Genomic DNA, 24,815 nt, shown 5'->3' on the forward strand with positions numbered 1-24,815 from the left:
TGTCAGCATACTGAAAAGAAAAGCAGTTATTTAGGACGGGGTCGTGCGATTCTAACGTTATGTTTTGGCTAAGCAAGGTTGTCATGCCTTTGACCACTGCTGCTGTAGTTTTGCAAAAAGCTGGAGGGTTGCAGGTTGAACATCAGGGTCTGAGTCATATTGATTAAAGGGGCTTTAAGTTAACTTTCAGTATGTTATAGAATGGCCAATTCTAAGCAACTTTTCAATTGGTCTTCATTATTGATTTTCTACAGTTATTTTTTAATTATTTATTCTTTTGACTCTTTCCAGCTTTCAAGTGGGGGTCACTGACCCCAACTAAAAAACAAATGCTCTGTAAGACTACAAATGTATTGTTATTGTTTTATTCAAATCAATGCCTGGTTGCTAGGGTCATTTGGACCCTAGTAACCAGATTGCTGAAATTGCAAAATGGAGACCTGTTGTATAAAACTCTAAATAACCCAAAACCACAAAGAATAAAAAAATTTCTGCAACATGTCTAAGGATATTAATCTCTATATTGCTACAAAGGTGAACCACCCCTTTAAAGGGGGGAATTGCAAACTGGAGAGCTGCCGAATAAAAAGTTATATAACTCAAAAACCACAAATAATAAAGAATGAAAACCAATTGCAAATTGTCTCAGAATATCACTCTCTGTATCATAGTAAAAGTTAATTCAAAGGTGAACTACCCCTTTAATGCAGCTACAGAGAAATGCTGCCCAATACCAGCCCTTTACAGCCATGGCTCCATATCTTGTTGCCTTTACAATACAAACATGAAATGGCCTAGACCGACCCGACTAAGGAGCTCCTAGCACAATCAAATGAGCATTTTTGGGCTGAAATGTGCCAGTCCCCACTGCTGACACATGTATACTATTTAAAGGGGATGTTCACTGTGCGTTAACTTTTAGTATGATGTCGACGATGAAATTTGCAACAATTTGCAATTGGTTTTCATTTATTATTATTTGTGGTTTTTGAGTTATGCGGCTTTTTATTCAGCAGCTCTCCAGTTTGCAATATCAGTAATCTGGTTGCTATGGTCCAAATTATTTTAGCAACCATGCCCTAATTTGAATAGGAGACTGGAATATGAATAGGAGAGGCCCCAGTAAGGGTAGAGACACATGTGGAGAAAACTTTGGTGGACTTCGGAAAACAAAGTACTCTGAGTGCCATCCCACTGGCGATTTAGATTCTAGCCGGCGGGAAGGCAGTTTGGGGAGATTAGTCGCCCGAAGAAGAGGCGATTTGTCACAGGGTGACTAATCTCCCTGAATCTCCACGTGCGTCTCTGCCCTAAAAGAGTGAGCTGGGTTGTTAAACAGCAGCACATTTATCTGCTTATCTCTGTGGCAGCTGAATACACATTTGTAAAATTTGTTACTGTTGCAGAGCAAAATATCGGTGTATTAAAAGCACTGTTTATGATTGCAGTAAGAATGCTCGTGCTGAATGTTATCTGCTTTTGATAGCTGGAGGGGAGATAATGCCACCGGGTGCGGCTTTGGGAGTCTGTGTGAAGCTCTTGTTCCCCAGCAGCTTCTGAATGGCCTTGGGAAGCGTCAGATGTTCCAATGAACTCCATTACGTGAGAGCGAGACTTCAAACTATAGCTTACATGGGAATGTCGCCTTCAGGCTCATATGACAATATTGAAAATTAAAAGCCTGGTACGGAATGGGTTTCGGAATTACAAAGTACAAAAGGATTACATTAAAAAATAAACAAATCCCTCGACAACTTTCACAACTGAGAATTGCGCAGCTGGTATGGACACACAGACACACACCTGTGCTTCTTTCTGATCTTTATCAGAACGAGTGTGTAAACAGAAAGCCACTTGCCTCTGCACTTTTAACTTCCTGTTGTGACTAAAAGGTTCTGTTTTCAGAACAGGAAGTGCAAACAGACAAATGTATACTGAACGCAAATAGAACGATACTGCCGCATGTACAATCGTGACAGGATCTTATTCCCAACCAATTATCTCAGTACTTAATACTAATGGAAATTAGATACTAGATGGTTCATACAGAATCTATTTATGTTCATCATACACATCCTTCACAAAAACATGGGTTAAATGTATTTAAAACACACAAAGCCACGTATCTACACACAAGGAGAGCACAGTTTATAGCAGTGATTCCCAACCAGTGGCTCGCGAGAAATATGTTGTTCACCAACCCCTTGGATGTTGCACCCAATGACCACAAAACAGGTGTTTAATTTTAATTCCTGGCTTGGAGGCAAACTTCAGTTGCATAAAAAACATGGGTATTGCCAAAAAGAGCCTCCTGTAGGCCGACAGTCCACACAGAGACCATCAATAGTCAATCACAGCTCATATTTGACACCCCCCAGGATTTTTTTGCATGCTTGTGTTGCTCTCCAACCTTTTTTTTACATCTGATTGTGGCTCATGGGTGAAAAGGGTTGGGGAAAAAATCAGCCCACTTGCACGCTTATGGGCCATGCAATACCTTTTTAGTGTGCACACAAAAAGGGGTGTATAGGAATAGTTTGGCCTTTATGGCTTACCGTACATTGTCAGTGGGCTGTATCACAGGGTCAAGAAATTTTTATGTTTGGGGAGGCACAGGACTGCAGTTACGGTTGCCACCCGGCCTGGCCTGTAAAAATTATGCTTGATGCCAATGTTATTAATAGGAAAAATACGGCAAGAATATAGGAAGGCTGGTATTTTTTTCCAGAAAAGGTGGCAACCCTAACTGCAGTCCTTGGATGGCCATAAAAATCAAGCTGGCATAGCTCTGCTGTACCTAGACACAGGAATAAGTGAATGAAAGAAGGGAACTCACCAACCGGATGTTGTCCTCAGGTCGGAGGAGTGTAAACATAGCCTGCAAGTGCTGCTGCAAGTCCCCTGGAAGCAAAACACATACATGTTAACGCTTTCTTCTCAGGTCCGCCTATAAAAATATACCAGCACACTATGTGCATGTAAACCAGACATAGAGGACACAAAATATTGTCTGTGTACAAACAGAATTATAAGGGTCATAACTCATGACGTAGTGCTGAAGAACTACAATAAACACTGTTTTAAAGAAAGACTAGAAGAAAGATGCATGACTGGATAAGGGTTCAGTCTCTGTGCTACTGCTCAGTCACTGGATACCTATTAGTTCTGCTAACAGTCCACTCTATTCAACATGGGTTCAATGAATAGGGTTTGTGCAGAACATATGTTCTGTGATACTGTTTTTAAGAAAAAATTATGTTTCATGCATACAATTAAACTAAATGCACTTTCATTTTCCAACTTCCTGATTCTACAGAGCAACTGTGCGAAAAGGAGAGGAGCTAGTGGTAAGGAGTAGTGATGTGCGGGTCGAGAATTTCTCGACCTGCACCGGACCCTAACCCGTCTGCTCCCTACCCGCATCCGACCCTGGCCTGCTGCTCCCCTTTATCTATAGGCCCGCCCCGCAGTGACGTCACAAAAGGGGCGGGTCAGGCGGAAGTCTATAAATTCCAGCGCCGGAAGCCGGCAGTACTAAGTCGCGGGAGAGCGCATTTTGTCGGCGGGTCGGCCCCCACATAACTAGTAAGAAGGGACTTGTTTATACTGAATTTACAATCTCTTCTGAATACAGAGGAGGGAGGGAACTGTAGTAGAATAAAAACAAAACATGATTTTTAAAATAAAATGGATGGAATAAAATCAAATGTATATTTAAAAAGTTTAAGTGCTGCTCTCACTCTAAATTCTATTTAGCATTAATTGGCTTCAGTATAAAGACAGGGGTACACACACGTCAGTGGAGAAAGTGTGGACTTCTCTCTTCCAATTGTGACATTTTGTTAAATAGATGTGTTTACACACCATTTACATTTTATATAAACAGCAACCCGAAAACAAATTCCTAAAACATTATTTTCAGTAAAATGATCAGCAGCCCATGGAACAGGTTATGTGGCTTGTTAAGAATGTATGTTTTTAAGTATGGGACTAGAATCATAAGGAAATGGGACTGTATAGCTCCCAGCAGAAAAAGTATACAGCCTTGCAAAGCACATGCCTAACCCCACATACCATGTGCAAGGAGTGTGGGTTGCCTTCTGCACAATATTAACATTAAAATCAGTGTTGTTTGTTAGGTTGAACACTAATCCTCATGTGTAATACATAGGGTTGCCACCTGGCCGGTATTTCACCAGCCTGGCTGGTAAAAATTATGGCTGATCCCAATGTTATTAATAGGGAAAAAAGATAAATATATAGGAATGCCGGTATTTTTTTTTTTACAGAATAGGTGGCAACCCTAGTGATAAAAGGCACTAAGTTTGCCCAGGAGCAGTACCTAATAGCAACCAATAAAATATATGTTTTTGGACAGGTGACCAGTAAATACTACCTGCTGATTGGTTGCTATAGGTTACTGCACCTGGGCAAACTTACTGCCTTTTATTGCATTACCCCATAAGAGGATAAAGTGCAGAGCAAAAGAGCCTCATCAAGTCTTGTTTCAGGATAAGGTTACTTGCTGATTAGTAATTAATACAGATAATTACTACATGGCAGCACAGAAATCAGTGCAACTAGCAATAGAATTTCATAATCTTGTAGCATCAACTTATATTACAGACCAACCTCATTTTCTGCTTTATAATTTGCGACGACCCCTAAGCTTAGCTTCTCAACAGCTGCTCAGAGCCCACTGAGCATGTGAGTGTCGCAGTTGCCTCTGTAGGCTATGAGTCGGCAGAACCTCGAGATGCAAATGTTTTTTCTCCCCTCTCTTACGTAAAATACATTTAGATTGACAGACCGATATAGAAAGTTACCTGCATGTTTGTTGCGTCTGTGGCTGATTCTCGGCGTGGATGATCCATTTCCTCGTGGGAGGAAGAGAGCAGCACCTTTTACCGTCAGGAAACTTTCACTAATGCTGCAAACAATGAAAAATAGGAGTTCAGTGCACAGCAAGAAATGCAGGATGAAGTCACAAGATGTCAAATTTAACAACTTACACACAACATGAATGATATGGAAATACACAGAATAATTGTTACTGGAAAATGATTCTGTGATGTACGAGTTATAATGAGTGTGGCCTTAGCCTATCATCACTATAATTAAACCAGGATAATTTTGCCTGTATTTCAGTTATGTAAAACGCATTCAATGGAACACTATTTACATTTGGTTCAAGTTCAGCCAGTGCTGTATGGGTAAGCAGGACAGATTATCTAGCAGCACTTGTCTGCATAGCATATACCCATATCAAACACAGTTACTGGTATCGTGATCATTGCACAAAAAACTTCCCAGGGATTTAGATTTGAACAAGCAAACTGACTTAATTGGCCCCTCGTTTAAGTAAATGTTATGGCCAATGAATTGTTTTACAGGCTAAGTTTTTTTCCCATAGGGTATGCTGTAATTTCATGAACCGTCTGCAGAACTGAAATCACAAGTACTAATGAGGGAACAATGACACAATTTGATTACAGTGGAAGATGGTTTCTTAGAATTTTATTGGTAACACATTTCCCCCACAAAGCAATAGAAATGTGCCTTATATGAGAAAGGATTATAGTGTATACACTAGACATATACATATGCTAGAATGCCACACTGAAACCGGCCACACACACAAGGGCCAGCAGCATAAATACATTAGGTCATTTGCTCTTGCTATGAATTATAGCCTTATGTGGACTTACTGTAAATGAGCAATTTATGCAATTAAAGGAAAACTATACCCCCAAAATGAATTCTTGAGCAACAGATCAAATTAAGGGCATATTAAAGAATCATATCAAACTGGAATATATATTTAAGTAAATATTGTCCTTTTACATCTCTTGCCTTGAACCAACATTTCATGATGGTCTGTGTGCTGCCTCAGAGATCACCTGACCAGAAATCCTGCAGCTCTAACTGTTACAGGAAGAAATATTGAAGCAAAAGACAGAACTGTTAATTGGCTCATGTGACCTAACAAGTATGGTTTGTTTGGTATGTTTGTGTGCGCAGTGAATCCTACAATCCCCGGGGGCGGCCCTTATTTTTTTTAAAATGGCAATTTTCTATTTATACTTACTAAAAAACATACTACTAAAAACGTATATTATTATGAAAATGGTTTATTCACATGAAGCAGGGATTTACATATGAGCTGTTTTATGCAATACGTTTTCCTTTAAACCATGGTGCAGGGCACCACCCCACCACCACTGCTGCATATGAAGTGACTGGCCAGTCCAGCACATTACAATGACTCATTGGAGCCTTTTATAGGATAGGGTTATATAGAGTTGCGACCGGATTGCCCACATGGCCATGATTTAAAACTGCATCTACAGATAAAAGCTCCTTGATTGAAGGATGTCAACCCAAAAATATTTTTTGCCTAATAAAAGAAAACACGATTCTATGCAACTTTGCAATATACATTCATTACAAATTAAATCCATTACCTTTCATACAATGTTGCAAAAGTCTTAGTTCCCCAGCAAAGACAGGTCTGTTAATCAGCTGCCTTTTCTTACATTGTATCAACGGTGCAGACAATAGAAATGGACAGACACTGATTTCAATAGCAATACATATACAATTAACTTGAAAACCATAGCAAATTTGTAATGAATGTCTATTGCAAAGTTGCTTAGAATTCTGTTTTCTTTTACTAGGAAAAAAATTATTACAATTATAATACACAAAAGCCATGAATATCTTGTAAATTATATCCTTATAAACGGTGAGTAGTGATGTCATCAGTTATAAACGGTGAGTAGTGATGTAATTTCTGTCACATGACTCACTAAAATTTGTGTATTATAATAAATAAAGTACCCCCAGTTGTAAAATATGAGGATATTAGAAGTTACCTCGGAGTTCCATGACCTGTATAAAAACACTCGGCCTTGTGTTTTTATAGGGTCATGAAACTCCTCGGTAACTTATAATATCCTTATATTTTACAAGGGGGGTACTTTATTCACTATATTATTAACAGTAAGCTCATTTCAAAGCAGGATGGGGAAAGACCTATATCGCTTCACTGTTATATTGGGAATGCCCCTGGTAACAGTTTAATGGCCTTCATGTTTGGGTGGGACCAATATAGTACAGGTATGGGGCATATTACCCACAATGCTCAGGACCTTGGGTTTCCCATCTTTCTGTAATTTGGATCTCCATACTGTAAGTCAACTTAAATATCATATAAACATTAAATAAATAGGATTGTTTGCCTCCAATAAGGATTAATTATATCTTAGTTTAGATCAAGTGCAAGGTACTGTTTTATTATTACAGAGAAAAAGGAAATACATTTAAAAAATGTGATTATTTGATTAAAATGGAGCCTATGGGAGACTGCTTTACCATGATTTGGAGCGTTCAGGATAACGGCTCATACCTGTATGCTAGATATTCCTATACCAACTGACCGTAATTGCAAGTACAGTTATGGGATCTGTTATCCGGAAACCCGTTAACCAGAAAGCTCCGAATTACAGAAAGACCATTTCCCATAGACTCCGTTTTATCCAAATAATCCAAATTTTTTGTTTCCCCTTTTTCTCTGTAATAAGAAAACAATTGCACAAAGCTACAGTCGCTTATATAAATGCACTTGTTATAATCATGGTTAGAAGAAGAATGTCTTTGGCCAACAAAACATGGAGAAGTCGGTAATGTGTGCAAACAAGAACATGATGTGTAAATGTTCGGCTAATGCTGTACTTCCTTCAGATCAAAATGTAATATATATATATATATATATATATACATATACATATATACATATATATATATATATATATATATATTAATTATATGCACTGTAGATTATGACTGTGTGAAGTATGGGAAACAGAGGACTGGTACAGGGATAATTAAAAGTGAATATTTTTTTCCTAGTGAATGCAAAGTGAAAGCAAGAAAAACCTGGTCAGAGGACTCCAGTTCCAATGCAGTGAAATCAGCAGCTGTATTTAGGCAGTGACACAGAGATGTGCTGCAGCATGTATGCACGGCTGACCCGACTGTGAACTATAATATACAGCAAGATCCACAGCTGAACAGAATTCCCCAGCAACAAAGCCCGGCGCAGGCCTCTTTTGTTTCTAATCACTTGGAATCCTCCCCAGATCTGGGCTCTATTCATTTCATTTCAATTTATATCACAGAGCAGGTGTCAATGGGAGAACACGCCAGTTCCTGCAGCAGCGGCTCTCGTCATTTTCTGCAGCTTGAAGGAGAATTCTAAGAAGCAGTCAGTACGAGAATTTACATGGGCCGATAAAAGCTGCCGACAGACAAGAGTCGGCAGGTTATTGGGCAGTGTATGGGGCCCTCCGACAGGCTTCCCCAAACGATATATGCCCGGAAGTCTGCCAGATGTCGATCGGACGGGACTAAAAATCCCGACGGATCGCGTGCTGCATCTGTTTGTTTATGTGGTCCCGCGACCCGACCGCCCGTTTACCCATCGTTATGATCCGATCGTTGGGCCCTAGGGCCCACTATCCTATCAGACCGATATTGCCCACCTTGAGGTGGGCATACAGAGGAGAGATCTGCTTGCTTGGCAACATCGACAAATGAGCAGATCTCTCCGTGTATGGCTACCTTAATTGTAGCACGTATGGCCACTAAGACTAGGAGATCTGTTAATGGGGTGTCAAGTTTGTGAACCTTCCCCCAAACACATAATTATCTACAACTCCCAGCTTCACAAGATAGGAAAGGGAAATATAAACTCATGTTCAGCATTTAGATCAATGGAAAGGAATGCCTGTTCTGCACTTTATTAACACCTGCTCACATTAACGGCTAGAAAATATTCTGTATACCGTTACAAATATTATACTTGATACCATCTATTGTCCTTGATTTGTTAGGGCACATTCATTTAGAATTTGGTTGTGCATCATCCGATTACTATTAAAAATAGCATTTCTCTCCCCATTTCCTGTTTTGCTTTGTACAATATTTAACTTTGAAGCCAACTTCCCTGTTTCAAGCTTGCACACCTGCACCCAGCTAAAAACCACTACAGACTGAGGTTTTTTTTTTACACCCCCCCACACATACACAAAACGCACACAAAAGAAACTGTATTGCAGCAAAATAGGCACAAGCCCAGAAATGATGCTTTTCCGCTGTTTCAAAAGAAATAGGAAATCATTTTCAGATTGGTGCAAGTTTTAAAAGGAACTCAGCTCAGATGAACTCATTCTGGCACGCAGAGTACATCAGTTCTGAGCAAGAGATGTTGCGGAAGCCAAAAAGGCTTTAAAGGGGAACTAAATTATCTTTGCACTAGTCTAATGGAAATATTGGTAACAGGAAGAGCAGTCATGTGCCTGCTGTTTTGCTTCTGAAATTAAAGGAGAAGGAAAGGCAAAAAACGAAGTAAGCTTTATCAGAAAAGTCTATATAAATACACCAGTAAATCCTTAAAGTAATGCTGCTCTGAGTCCTCTGTCAAAAGAAACACTGCATTTCTTTCTTTCTATTGTGTACACATGGGCTTCTGTATCAGACTTCCTGTTTTCAGCTTAAACCTCCAGGGCTAAGGCTTGAGCATGCTCAGTTTGCTCTTCTATCCTTCTCCCTGCTGTAATCTGAGTCCAGAGCTATGAGTGAGCAGGGAGAGACTCAGGCAGGAATTTATTTTGCATCAAGCTAATATGGCAGCTGCTATCCTAAGCAAACAAAGAGCTTTTAGAGTGGTTTTCTCCGGCATGGTAAAGCATTATACAGAATAAATATAGTGGTATAGCTTGCATTATCGTGGCTAATCGATTGGCAATAAACTGCTTCAGCAGCTTTCCTTCTCCTTCAAAGGGCCCAGATTGCAACTTCACAGTCATTCTTGGAGACTGGCCGGCCATAACTTTCATAACCCTCCAAGTGTTCTTTATGCCCTAAAAAGAGAATCCAGAAAGGTTGGGGCCTTGATCCATATGAGGCATAAGGCTGGAAATGGAAATCTCTCCATTAACAGGACAACATCCTAGGTTTTTAGTCTGAAAACCGGAGACAGGGGTCCTGTAAACTTAATATCCAAACATATCAGTACCCCAACTGTGGACAGTTACTCTTTTTAATTTTCTTTACTTTTACGCCTTCTGTAGTGGTTTGCTGGGTAAAAGGATTTGAGAGTTTGGGCCAGATGTGTGCGGGCATGAGGATAAGCCGTTCCTCTGGCTGTTTCCTCTAAGCGTTTGCTCAATGTTGAAGGAACAACGAAAAAATTGAAGTGTACTAAAGTTATGAAAACAATGTACTGTTGTGCTGCACTAGTAAAATTGCTGTGTTTGCTCAGAAACTCAGCTATAGTTTATATAAACAAGCTGCTGTGTAGCCATGGGGGCAGCCATTCAAAGATGAAAAAGGAGAAAAGGCACTGGATACACAGCAGATAACAGATAGGCTCTGTAGTATACAATGGGATTCTTCAGAAATCAGAAAGTATCTGTTATTGACTGTGTGTCCTGTGCCTGAATGGCTGCCCCCATGGCTACACAGCAGCTTATTTATATAAACTATAGTTGTTTTTCTGGAGTAAACATGCCAGTTTTGCCAGTGCAGGCCACCAGTACATTAAATTGTCATTCCTTTGAAACACAGATTTTTTGGTGTTACTGTTCCTTTAATGGATAGCTTGGTTTCGGTCTCTTTTCACCAGTACCCCTTGACTTGGATGTCTGACCCTTCCGGCACTGGTAAAGCTTTTCTGGACAATGTCACAGGGGCCCACATGGAATCAGGGAGATTACTACATATGTAAACACTTTCGTCACAGAGCCAGGAGACAGAAGCAGATTCGCTTTCTTAACCATTTTCCCACCGTATTACGCAACCCATAACCCGACAACGTTATCTAACTAAACAAGGAAGGATGGAGCTTGTCGACGTTACACGATGATTCACAGGAGCTTAGACAACAGGGTCAAAGAGGAAAACAAGAATGCAGCATGAGGAAACCAGACTTCCTCTTCACTGGATTTATCTTGCACTAGGTATGGTCCAAAAATCCGATGAACTACTAGAAAAAAAAAAAGAAGCATAAGGGCATATTTAACAGCTGCATTTGGCATTATATTAGGAGAATTTTGCGAAGAACTTTATCTTTTACTATGGCCTATGCATATGAATATCATTTGGGGGTCGGGAGTCCATATGACTGTTTGCGTAAATCCCTTAACTAGGCCAAAAGGGACCTGCCCCAGTTCCAAAGGCAATCAAACTGAATTTTTTTTATATCAAAAAAGATATATGTCCCAAGGCCTCTTAGAGTAAAAACAAGTCATTTATTAATAATCACATTTAAAAAAAGTTTTCGGTACATACTAACCCCACCTTACGCGTTTCGCACCCTCCGGCGCTTAGTCACTGAGGCACACCTATGACTAAGCGCCGGAGGGTGCGAAACGCGCAAGGTGGGATTTAGTATGTACCGAAAACTTTTTTTAAATGTGATTATTAATAAATGACTTGTTTTTACTCTAAGAGGCCTTGGGACATATATCTTTTTTGATATAAAAACATTTCTCACTATGCATATGAACCCTGCAATGGGCAGAAAGGGTCCTAAGCTTCTACCATGGTCAAAGGCATTTGATCAAGGGGACCCGATTCTCTCAGTAATACAGAATTTATTTACATCTGTGCATGTGGCCTAATGGCACCCATTATAATAAAAAAATTTTACTGGTTCTTCGGTATGAAGCCCTTCTACAGCGACAATGCCCGGCTCATATACCAGTTTCAGGGTAAACAAGTGAACTGTTTGTGTAAGAAAACTAGGAAGCTCATAGCAGAAGAGCAGAGAAGCGTGGGAACACACTGTAAAAATGTATATTTGCATGAAACATCTGTGAGCTGAGGACCTCAGCATGGGAGCAGGCCTTCAGAGTTCAACTCTGCATTAACTCTTTTAGGTCTGGACGGAGAGAGGCTTATGTACACAGCACTGTACAGCAGAACAATTAATGAATAGAAGAAATACTGTAATTACAATTACAAGAGTTCCCTGACCTGAAGAGTTTACAATCTAAAAATTATAGCACCCGTGTGTGAATTTCAGCAGGCATGCGTATACAGGTATGGGATCTATTAACCGGAAACCTGTAGAAAGCTCCGAATTACAGAAAGGAGGTCTCCCATAAACTCATTTTATTCAAAGAATTCAAGATTTTTTTAATCCGATTTCCTTTTACTCTGCAATGATGATACCGTATCTTGTATTTGATCCAAACTAAGATATAATTAATCCTTATTGGATGCAAAAACAGCTTATTGGGTTCATTTAACGTTTCCATGATTTTCTTAAGGTATGATGATCAAAATTACAGAAAGACCCATTATCTGGAAAACCCCAGGTAGCAAGCATTGTGGATAACAGGTCCCATACCTGTACAAAGAATTTTACTCTGGCAGCTACCACAGCTCCAGCAGTTATAGCTATGAAGAGCAAATGGCACCTAATTGTTAGAGAAAACATGATGTAAGGACTCAGAGGTAGTTATAAATAATACTAACATAAACACGGCCTTTCCAATATGCTGTGTTAATCAGTTTACAGCTTGCTGGTCTGTTGCACAACTTTCCAGTTTATAAAGCGGAGTTTACCGACACTGACTGAAATTACCAACCAACTGCTTCCTCTTGCACCACAGCTATAACTTCTTCTGAGAACACTGCACCTTTTTTCAGGTGGGAAATTATTGCATCAATGCATTCCCCTCTATATTTCACCTTTGTACACTGAAAACAGAACGATTAGATATTTCCCATTATCCGAGCCACTTTATGATCACAAGGGGATACCAATAAATGTGTCCAAAAGCAGCCTCACACTCCAACTGGGCAGTGGCTGGTAGAGTCCTGCAGCGAGTCAGGTATCCGCAGGTTACCTGCAAAAAAAAGTGGGTACCCTGCGGAATGAGGGTAGGATTTTCATATGCGGTCTGTGGGTCTCATATTTTAGTCCCTTTAAAATTTTACAAAACCTGTTTCTTTCCCCGTCAGCGAGTGGATAAGGCAGTTGCGGGTCAGGTAGCGGATCAAAGTGGATATTCGAGTTACGGGCTCGGGTCTTAGAAATTGGTTCCGCGCATGACTGTAGTGGCTGGCGGGATTATACTCATCACTGGACTATGGAGTAAAGGTGGCCAGAGACATTACAATTACAATCTTTCCTAGAAAAAATTGTTTGTTTCAATACAAACATGTAGAGCTGGTTGGCCAGATAAACAGATAGATACATGTAGAATTCTATTGTTTCTGACGATTCAGCACTAACAATGGCCGATGTTTGGGTGTCTTCAAAAGTGCCTGATGGATGAGCTTACAGATATCCAAGTCTTCCGCACATATCGGTTGGCTCATCTCCCACCATACACACACCGAATATTGTACGAAAATTAACTTTATACAGTATTATCGTGCGTCTAACAGCAACACAAAAACTGAAAATATCATGTAGTGTTGCCCTGCACTGGTAAAACTGATGTGTTTGCTTCAGAAACACTACTATAGTTCATATAAACAAGCTGCTGTGTAGCAATGGTAGAAATTGAAAAAAGGCTAGATGGCACAGGTTAAATCGTGGATAACCGATAACACCATTATGTTCTACAGAGCTAATCTACTGTGTAACCTGAGCCTTTTCTCCTTTGAATGGCTGCCCCCATTGCTACACAGCAGCTTATTTATATAAACAATAGTAGTGTTTCTGAAGCAAACACAGCAGTTTTACCAGTGCAGGGCAACACTGCATTATAATTTTATTACTTTAACACTTATTTTTTTTTATGTTACTGTGCCTTTAACCCTATTGTGATGTTACCTGCAATTGTACTGAACAAGGTTTTCATTGAGCAGAGCAAGTACCTTATGTATATATACCCTTCTAACAGGTGCACAACCCAACCGGCTCACAGCCATGTTTTTTCCTCTCCCATTTGTTTATCAAATAAACTGTCCCTTCTCACCTTTTACGTTTCTATTTTTACCTCTGACATCCAAATAACCCCTTAAAAGTTCACAGCTATTTTCCAAAAAGTATGCCTGAAGCAGACATAGCCTAGAGAATAATTTGAGAGTGAAGGTCACTATAACACAACTACAAACACCCTAAAGGACATGCCACTAAAATATTGGTTTGTTTGGGGGACTTAAGACATGCACTTTTTCCCCTACAAACAGCCCTCATCACGAAGAGAGTTTGTGTGTGTGGAATTCTGGGAAAAAGTATGTCGCTTTTGAAGAATTTAATGGGAGATGGACATGGAGCCTCATCTCTTTCCTGGACACATGAACCCAATAAAGTCTGTGTAGAAAAACGTTTCAGCTGATGGCACTTAAAACAGATGTGACACATCAAAAAGCAATTTGATCATCACTAAACGTTAGTAATGCACGCACTGTATTATGTGAAGAGTAAATAAGGACATTACCCATAGCTTAAAGGGGAAATGCACAGTATTTACATAACCCTTTCAAATGGCCTCACAAGCTGCCCTCACCAGAACGTCTATATAAAGCCAAAATATTTGATTTACCAACCACTAGCGAATTAGCACAGTTAGTATTCAAAATACTTGCTATTGCATATTGCTATTCTTGTGTTGCACCCCAACTTGTGCATCTGAATGTGGCTCATGGGTAAAAAAAAGTTTGGGGACCCCCGGTATAGATTTTGTTTATGAGCAATATCACATAGGGCAAAGGCAACACTTCCAAATCACAAACTAAGCGGCCACATTAGCTTCATTCAGCAGTGATCTCCAACCAGCAGCTCGCAAGCAACCCATTGGATGTTGCTCCCAGTGGCCTCAAAGCAGGTGCTTATTTTTGGATTCCTGCCTCGAAGGCAAGTTTAGTTGCATAGGAACCAAATGTTCTGTCAAATAGAGCATCCCGTAGGTTGCCAGTCCACATAGAGCCAACAAATAGTGAACTACAGCACATATTTGGCACCCCAGGAACATTTTGCATGCTTATTTTGCTCTCCAACCTTTTTTTTACATTTGAATGTGGATCAAAGGTAAAAAAAAAAAAAAAAAAAAAAAGTTTGGGCTTCAGCTCTGTTTATTGATCTACTTTGCTGAAACACTTGCCGTCTGTTACAAAGTATCTGCATGCTATGGGCATGATCGGCAATGTCAGACAGGGCAAGGCTTCTCTTGTCCAGCTACACAACACTTGAATGTCAATTGCTTGTTATTGCCCTGTCTGACATTCAGGCCCGGATTTGCTCCAAGGCCGCATAGGCCCGGGCCTAGGACGGCATGCCGCCCAGCCGCATTATGGGGACGTTTGCGTCCCCGTTCAACTACACCAGCTGCGCCGGCGTTTTTTCGCTGGCGTGATGGGAAGACGGGCGCTAGGACCGCGGTGCCACCTGGTCGGACCGCGCGGCCTAGGGGCGGCCGGAGAAGAAATCCAGCGCTGCTGACATTGACTTTAGGACAGATGCTTCATTACTTGCAACTCCACATTACAAAATAGAGTTTTTTGATACATCAGCAGTCACACTGACATTCAAAAATGCAATGGAGTCTACAGACAAGCTCCGACAACACTGATGACAACCTCAAAAACTGTCTGCTAAGGCGGCACAAGGGAAGATATCTCCTGCGGTTTTTATGCGCAGCTGAGGGCGACAAATTGGCTGATATTGACTCTCCATTGCAAATAAATGAAATCTCTAGTTGTATGCCCAATATATCTCTAAATTACCCAAAGTTACCTCCGGAGGCAACTTCGGGTGATTTAGCTATAAGTTGGGCATACTGCCATCGATTTCAATTATTGACAATGGAGAGGCATTTTCATGAGATTTGTCGCCCACAGCCACGCATAAAAAATTTTGGACGACAAATCTTCCATGTGCCACTGCTTTAAAATTGTCAATTGCTTATACAGGCATGGGATCCGTTATCCAGAAACCCATTTTTCGGAAAGCTACGAATTATGGATAGGCTGTCTCCCATAGACTTCATTTTATCCAAAAAATCAATTTTTAAAAATGATTTCCCTTTTCTCTGTAATAATAAAACAGTAGCTTGTACTTGATCACAAATAAGATATAATGAGTCCCTTATTGGAAGCAAAACCAGCCAATTGGGTTTATTTAATGTTTACATGATTTTCTAGTAGACTTAAGGTTTGAAGACCCAAATTATGGAAAGATCCATTACCTGGAAACCCCAATTCCCGAGCATTCTGGATATAGGACCCATACCTGTATAGCATTCAGTTACACACAAAGTACACTTTCCATAGGACTGTAATGCATGAAAAGTTAGAGTTATCTTTTCTCCCAGCCCATATTGACAGTTATGTTGCATTCAAACTGACCAGTTAAATTGGGTCTGACGAACTTTGGGTGCTCTCTGATCTTATTAATAAATGAGACCATGAAACCCATGTTACATATGAATAACAATGGTTAGAATGCCAAAAAATAAACAGGCTGCTGAATATAAATATACAAGAGACTTAAAGTCTACTGTAAGCTGACTAGCTGAGATTGGCTAAGGTCAATATACTGTCTCTTTCCATATTAGTCAAGTGGAGAGCAAACTATATTTAGCTGTGGTATGCCCAGAACTTCCCTGACTAAAAAAGACTCAAGTCCCCATTGACTTTGTCTGAATTAGGCATTGGGCTGACGTCCCAGGCTGGAGGGAGAGGGGGAGAAGAAATATATTGAGGGTGCTGATGTAGAGATAGCTCCGAGCTGTGTTACAGTCTATCACCGTTTCTTTTATAGCAGTACTGTAAGGTCGGCAGGAAAAAATCTACATACACGCTACCTTAAAAAGGTCTCCAACATTGGAGTGAAAATAAACTTTCTATTTAGGATGCCACTACTAAGAATAAATAAAGATATATCAGCACAAAATATCCAACCTGTCTTCACCTATGGCCAGCTTTAGACTCGAGCCATCATCAGGATGAGTCTAAGAGCCAAAACGTTGCATAAACTCACTTTTTCTTTCATCACTAAAGACCTATGAGTGCGGACTTCTTATCTATAAATATTCACTTGATATGTGGGCGTGTTCTGGTGAAGGTTCACTGGTGGGTGAGTCTATAAAATTGTCTACACTTGCACTTTATATTCATCTTGATAAAGGTCCGTGTGTGGACCGAAACGTCGATCCAATAAAACAAGTTTTATTTTGATAAATCCCAGTGTGCGTCAGCTTTCTACAGGAATATACAATTTTTTCTGACTAGCACCTGGGTCTTTGTTCCAGTAAGTGTGTGCCACAGCCCTTCTACATACATACATATACATACATACATACATACATACATAGTGGTGCCGCATTGCTGCTTACTCACTTCTATAGGGCCAGGCACATGATGCATGCTGATCATTACTTAAACTGATAAATAAATATTAAATATTACTTATCACATTGAGATCATGAGAAAAATGCTGTCTCCCAGCAGCTATATCCAATTAGTTGTTGAAACAGAGCTTTGTCTCTGCTGTATGGACTACAGAGCTGCCCTAGAGTGCTTCTGAACATAAAGAAGTGCTTTGCTGACCCCCCAAGCCTGGGAACTGCCAATCACTTTTCCCATGATAAAGTACAGGAGGTCAAGGAGGGTTATTCTGTATGAGCAATGCCCCTGTGAACTCTGCCCCAGAAAAAGCTCTTCACCCATTAATGAACTTTTCCAGAAATCTACAAGGAATGTTCAATGTACAGATAAAGAGAGAGTCTTTAGCAGTTAGTACATGTCTAGTACACAATAAACTGAATAAAATGGGACTATTAGTTTTAAAGGGGTTGTTCACCTTCCAACACTTTTTTTTTCAGTTCCGTTGTTTTCAGATTGTTCACCAGAAATAGACATTTTTCAATTGCTTTGCATTTTTTACTTTATATCATTTTTCCAAAAAATGAAGTTTAACGATTAATGTTTGTTTGTGTCTCTGGTGTCTGGCAGCTCAGTGATCCGGGGGAAGTTTCGGAACTTTTACAATCTGCTACATTAGTTGCTAATATGCCACAGATACTGCTGAGAAATGTATCAACTAATGTATCAACGCTAACAGCCGCCTTTACTGGAGCAGGGCCAAAGATAAGAAATGTATCAACTAATGTATCAATTTAGAACATTTCAGTGACCCCTCTCTCCCAGAGCTTCTTCAGAAAGCCATAAGATGTAGTGATGTGCGAGTAACGGTTTCCCTGACCAGCTCCTGACCCTAACCCACCATGCACCGACCCGCGCCCGCCCGCCCCCGGGGGTCCTTTTATAGACTCGCCCCGTTGATGACGTCACAATGACGTCACAAAAGGGGCGGAGCGAGCAGACGCGAGAGTATAAAACAGGAACTCGGAAGCCGCCATTTGAAGGAGGAGGGCAGGGAGCGCAGGAGAAGAGCTCAACCCAGCGAGGAGCACTGCGAGGTCGACTCAAACAAGCCCGGACCCGCGGGTATCGGGTCGGCCCGCACATCACTAATAAGGTAAAATAATTAAACTGTGAAAAACAAATAAATAGTACATAGAAAGTAACTGAAAAAAAGTTTTCATTTCTGGTAGACTATTTGAAAACAACTGAAAACAAGCGTTGGAAAGAGAACAACCCCTTTAACTAACTGTATCTGTATAATGATGCATCAGGGTAGAACATAACTATAAAAATGCTGCCTATCACATACTATCATGTAGCAGTGTCTTGAGCCCAAAGCTTTGAGCATGTGGATTCCATGTGGATAGCACTTGCTATAGCTGAATAATCCCATGTGACTGTATTACAGTGAGTTCTCTTTTGCTGCAATGTACTGTATGTGCCTCCTATTAGTGCAGAAAGGTTCTGTTAAATAGATCCTCTTTCCAAAAGCAGATCTAACCTATGGCACAACCACTGGCTAAGTTATAGTGGGAATATGCAAATTTGATCAGTTCCTGGACAAAATCAGCCTGTCATTGCCATTTAAGTCTATGGCAGGCACCCTAAAGGTGGCCATTTGGCAACGAGCGGATCTCTCCCCGATATGCCCATATTGAAGTGGCCAATATTGGGCTGATTAATAATGGATCCGATACGGGTGGTCGGATTGCGGGACCGCATAAACGCACAGATTTTTTTTAACCTTCCCAATCAGGATCTGACCGACTTTCGGCCAGATATCGATCGGGGAGGCCCGTTGGATGGCCCCACACAAGGGCCAATAAGCTGCCGACTCAGTCTGTCGGTAGCTTTTATCGGTCCGTGTAAGGGGGCCTTAAGCAGTGACAGATGTTCCTCTGCGGACATAAATACACTGATACAGCAAATACCTGGAGTCACATTGGCCTTATACACATGATATTCTTTAAGGTTGCATTTATAATAAGGGTTGGTTAACTGTAGGGTTGCAGTTTACATGGACAATGTTCCCTGTCCTAAAATGCAGGCTGAGTGAAGTGGACAGTATGCAGTGTTTTTGATAAGCTTGATTAGGACATCAGTCACTGGCAATAAATCTCCTCTATTGTGGGCAACCAGGGGCGTAACTATAGTGGAAGTAGACCCTGCGGCTGCAGGAGGGCCCAGGAGGTATAGGGGCCCCCATGAGACATTAACTCATATACAGTGTCAATAAATATTGGTAAAACATGTCAACCACTAGACATTTTGGAGGTCTAATAAATTTTGCTGTGGGGCTCAGTTACACACCACTGTGGGCAACCAATATCCAAATGCTTTCCCACTGGCAGTAAAGCAAATCGCTGGTGGTAAAACATACGCAGTGCTTCAATTTTCCCGAAGCCGCCCAAAGTTGTCTTGCAAGGAAACTTCAGGTGCTTTGGGGAAAATGAAGAGCTGCTTATGTTTTAGCAGTGGGAAAGCATTTGGAGGAGATCAGTTACACAAGAAGAGGCAATTTATGGTCTCTTCCAGTAGCTCTATTACAATTTAGGACATAGGTTAGATACACCCCATTCTGATTCACATTGTTCTATAATGATGGGTTACAGTACACAAATGGTTGGCCCAAGCAGACTGACTAAGTTTGGTCCAGACACTTGTGCCCTGTTGGAGATCAAGAGATGAAAGTGATTAAAATCAAGTAGTTCTGATCTAAAATCTCTGAAATGTTAAAAGTGAATTAAATCCAAATGCCCACAGGTCCTCACATTTGATCATCAGCTAAAATAGGACCACAAGAGTTCTGATGCAACAAATGTTACATTCCAAAAGGTATTTCTGGACACTAACCTAACTTGAAAAGTGCATTTCCTACCCCTATCAAGTAAGGAATAATAGTCTGCCATCTGTTGGAGAAAAAAACTTCCAGGATACAGAAAAACACAATGGAACTTGTCTGCAACGTCAGCAAATCCAGGATGTTGTTGTGGTTAACCAAGCAAAAAAAATCTGAATACACTGCATTGCAAAGATTTGAAGAATTGAAGAATGAACATAATGAAGTTATGTTTGGCAGTCGATTATTATATATTCTTCCTTTCCATAAATACTACAGAAGAGGGTATTCTTGGAGCAAGTCAATCTATCAATTTAAGTCACCGGCCGAAAATGCTTAGACTGGTCCAAGCAAGGGGGTATGGAGTTCATATAAGTTCAGTGCTGCTTGATCTATAAGTAGGCATGGATCATAAAACAAGGCTTACTCAGCAAAGTGATTTGTGTAACAAACGGGCAGCTTTTGGATTGAAAAAGGGCTAGAATAAGCGATAAACTTCACTTGGAACACTATGCCCATTTTTCCTACACAAGTCACTTTGCTGATTAAAGCCTGTGCTGTGAGCCATTCAGCTGCAACTTTTACTGCCCTTTTAAAGGGTGACCAGAAACATTTGCACCTACGACTATTGTCCATTGTATGCCACCCACTGCTTAGCTTACACAGTCAACTCTCAGTCTCCCGACTGCATACTCATTTAAGAATATGAACTTTCATTCTCATTAACATTTGGCAAGCATAAAGACTCGAGAGAATACAGTGTAGCAGTTGCAATAAAATCTGTGCTGGTACCTCACAAGGTAAAAGCGTATATTTTTGCCCATAAGAGGCAGCCGTTGTGCACCTGCTCTTGATGTCAATGGTCTGGGATTTAAGTTGGTCACAGACACAAAGATATAGTTGTATGAATCAAAGATTCATACGATTTTCAGACCATATGTTGATCGTCCGGACCATGGGGATCAGTTGTTTAGTCGATCAGACAGGTTAAAAGAAGGGATGCGCGAAACCAGGATTCGGTTCGGGATTCACCTTTTTCAGCAGGATTCGGATTCAGCTGAATTTGCATATGTAAATTAGGGTGGCAAGGGAACGCATGACTTTTTGCCAGAAAACAAGGAAGTAAAAAAATGTTCCCTACTTTTTCCTTTCCCGCCTCTAATTTGCATATGCAAATTAGGATTCGAAATCAGTTCGGTATTCGGCTGAATCTTTCCTATGGATTCGGCCAAATCCCAAATAGTGGATTCGGTGCATCCCTAGTTAAAAGATTTGTTGGCTAATGATAATTTCTCAGGATGTATCGGACGATATCAATGGGAGACTGTGACTAGAATTTGTTGGACATAACTTTTGTTTAATTGCCATCCGAGGCAGAATATCGTCTGATTTGTGTTATTTATTAAATCTAAATGGTTAGTGGTAAGTTGGAAGATTGGGACGTCTGATCGTTCGTCGGATACAAAGTCTGCACTTCTATGGCCAGCTTTATAAGAAGCAGAGTTTGCCAAGCAATTATCTTAAGAAAGGCTGTCAACTTCAGTCTTTGTTTGTTTGGTTTATACCGCGTAAACTAACAAATGACGTGTTTCATATGTCAGTTTAGAGAGTAAACACTCCTACTGAAAGCAGGACGTGACTACACGATTCCCTAGACTTTGCACTTGAGGTAATGCTCTACCTATCAGGAGCCATTTATCTGCCTGTATCGGAGACGGTTAAAGTGAAACAATGGTCCGTGGAGTCACATATATAAAGTTGTGTAAACAGTACTGTACTAAAGTACCTTGTATCTGTCTCCCAATTACTTATGGCTACGGGTTTCTTTCAAGCGGGAGAACAATAAGCGGTGCCTGGTGAACGTCACAGCTTGTGCTATGGTTGCAGACACGCTGCTCTCTCATTTTTCCTGGAGGTATGATATGGTGACAGCACTCAAAGGCATTTTCGTGTGACTATGTGGGTTCGCCACATGTACAATGTTTTACATGTGGTGATTTCAATTCATATTTTCCGACACCTTTTTCTCATCTTGAGGGTAATGGCACAGGGAGGCATTTTGTCTGCCACTACCATCCAATGGCAGTTAGCAGGGCCCAAACGGCCCTTGTGAAAATAACATAAAGGGGTCTTCATATTGGTCTGCATTGGAAACACATATACAACTGGTTATGCACATTGATCCCCTGATAAGCCATTTATGGGTGCCCAGGGCTCTAAATCAGTGCTGGGGGTTGTAGTTTAAATAAAAGGAGAGTTCTAGACTGAGCAGTAAATGAGCTCTCACACACACACACACACACACACACATACACACACACACACACACACACACACACACACAAATATGAGGATATTAGAATGAACAAAACTAAAGCATAAGGTTTAAAGAGTAGCACATTTATAAACAAACCAGGAGAATTCAACCCTAAAGTTAAAAAAAAACAAAAAAAAAAAACTCTACCCTACAGAGACCCCTCCCCCCCACAAAAGCTGCTACCCCAGGCAAATGCCCCTAAAGGTGGCCATAGATGTAGAGAGCCACTCGTTTGGCGATGTCGCCAAACAAGCGGATCTCTCTCCGATATGCCCACATTGAAGTGGGCAACATCGGGCTGATCCGATTGTGGGCCCTAGGGCCCAACGATCGGATTATAATGGATCCGATACGGGCGGTCGGATCGCGGGACTGCGTAGACGCACAGATGCGGCCGTGATCAGACGGGATTTTTTAACCTGCCTGATCGAGATGACCAGATATCGATTGGAGAAGCCCATCGGATGGCCCCACACACAGGCCAATAAGCTCCGTGCAGATTCGGTCAGAGGAGCAGCTCTCTAGCTTGCAATATCAGCAATCTAGTTGATAGGGTGCAAATTACCCTAGCAACCATGCATTGATATTAATAAGAGATTGGAATATAAATAAGAGAGGGCCTGAATAGAAAGAGAAGTAATAAAAAGTAGCAATAACAATACATGTGTAGCCTTACAGAGCATTTGGCTTTAGATGGGGTCAGTGACGAGTCAGAAGAAAAAGGCAAATAATAAAAATAAATAAATGAATAATGAAGACCAATTAAAAAGTTGCTTAGTTAACTTTAAATTAAACCACCCCTTTAAAAAGAAACATATACAGCCTTCTATTGTAACTTTTATTTTATCATCAAGGTACTGTATCATTCCTTTTTTTTTTTTTTTTTTTTTACACATCTCATTCCATCCCTAATAAAATAGGTGCAACATCATATTTGCAAATGTCTCATAAGCATTCATACAATAATGTCCCCTTGTTTTGCATGTTGCTTTATGTCTAGAAAGCCAAATAACAAACTCATTTATTAATAAGAAGTGGGGCTTGCAATCATGTGGTCTCACAGGACTTAAGAATGGACACTCCAGGGCTTGCATATCTTTTTTGGCTATCATGAAAAACCTTAATGTCGATGATACTGAAATCATACCTAGCTAGAATTGCAGGCCAGTGAAAGTCATTATATACACAGGTCATAGGGACAATTGTGTGTTATCTTTCTCTTTAGCATAACTTCTGCCTGCCAACAGCCTGACCCACACAATGCAATGGGCAAACACAGATTAACAGTAGATGTTACTTAGATACACCATGTACTAACTATAAAGTAAACAGACTATGGTCAAACTAGAAGGGGGTGAAGCTTGCATTTGTTTTATTCAGATAAAATAACACCAGTATGGAAATTTGTGTTTATCATGCAAATAGATGAGGCTGCCTATGCAAATTCAGTGAGGCTCATTTGTCAAACCTTTTCAGTTCAAGCTCACCTTGAAGGTTCAACCTTTGGCCACAGACCTCTTTATATAATAATAAGATTATAGATATCGGAACACATCAGTGTTTTAGCCTTTTGGCCCAATTACCACCCTAAACTACCTAAAAGCTGGGCTTTCAAGTATCTAGAAGAGTAAATGTCATGTTCCCCAACTCACCCTCAGGCAAATTGTATACAGTGAAACCTCAACTTTATACTTTTTTCCCCGCACTTTACATTTTTTTTATTTGTGGTCCCACCAATTTATAATGCATTTCAATCGGTGCTTTTACCTGATTTTAAGTAATGTTTTCCCGATTTTGCATCAAAAGTTTGTCATGATGTACCCAAAAACTGTTTTTTTTCCTCTATGAATGTTATTATTTGTGAAATAAAGTGATTTAAAATACTAACCAGATGTATGTTTTGCCATGGTTCTGCCTGTAAATGGTCAATTCCAATTAGTCTGCAAAGATATAGTCATACAAAGACGTTTCGTACGATTTTCTGACCGCACTGACATTTTTCGCACCATGTCGATCGGTCGTTTAGTCGATCAGACAGGTTTAAAGGTTTCTGACGGCTAATGATAATATCTCAGCATGTACTGCCTATCCGACTAGAATTTGTCGGACATGACTTTCGTACGATTGCTGTCATGGTCAGAATATCATCTGATTTGTTCTTTTACTACTTTATTAAATCTGAATTGTTAGTGGTAGGTCAGAAGATTGAGACATCCATTGTTTGTCACAAATAAAGGTAAAATCTGCACATCTATGGTCAGCTTCACTGAC

At 40.4% G+C, this 24,815-nt stretch overlaps 1 protein-coding gene across 1 annotated transcript in view; it reads right to left on the bottom strand.

The window, feature by feature from the left end:
* ssh2.L (slingshot protein phosphatase 2 L homeolog) overlaps nucleotides 1–24,815 on the bottom strand; it is a 135,921-nt gene that overhangs the window by 3,607 nt on the left and 107,499 nt on the right. Inside the window, 2 exon segments of the mRNA NM_001096832.1 lie at nucleotides 2,837–2,901; nucleotides 4,827–4,930. Coding sequence (NP_001090301.1) covers nucleotides 2,837–2,901; nucleotides 4,827–4,930 — 169 coding nt within the window.

Source organism: Xenopus laevis, chromosome 2L, assembly GCF_017654675.1.
Source record: "Xenopus laevis strain J_2021 chromosome 2L, Xenopus_laevis_v10.1, whole genome shotgun sequence".
In the NCBI taxonomy this organism is placed as follows: domain Eukaryota; kingdom Metazoa; phylum Chordata; class Amphibia; order Anura; family Pipidae; genus Xenopus; species Xenopus laevis.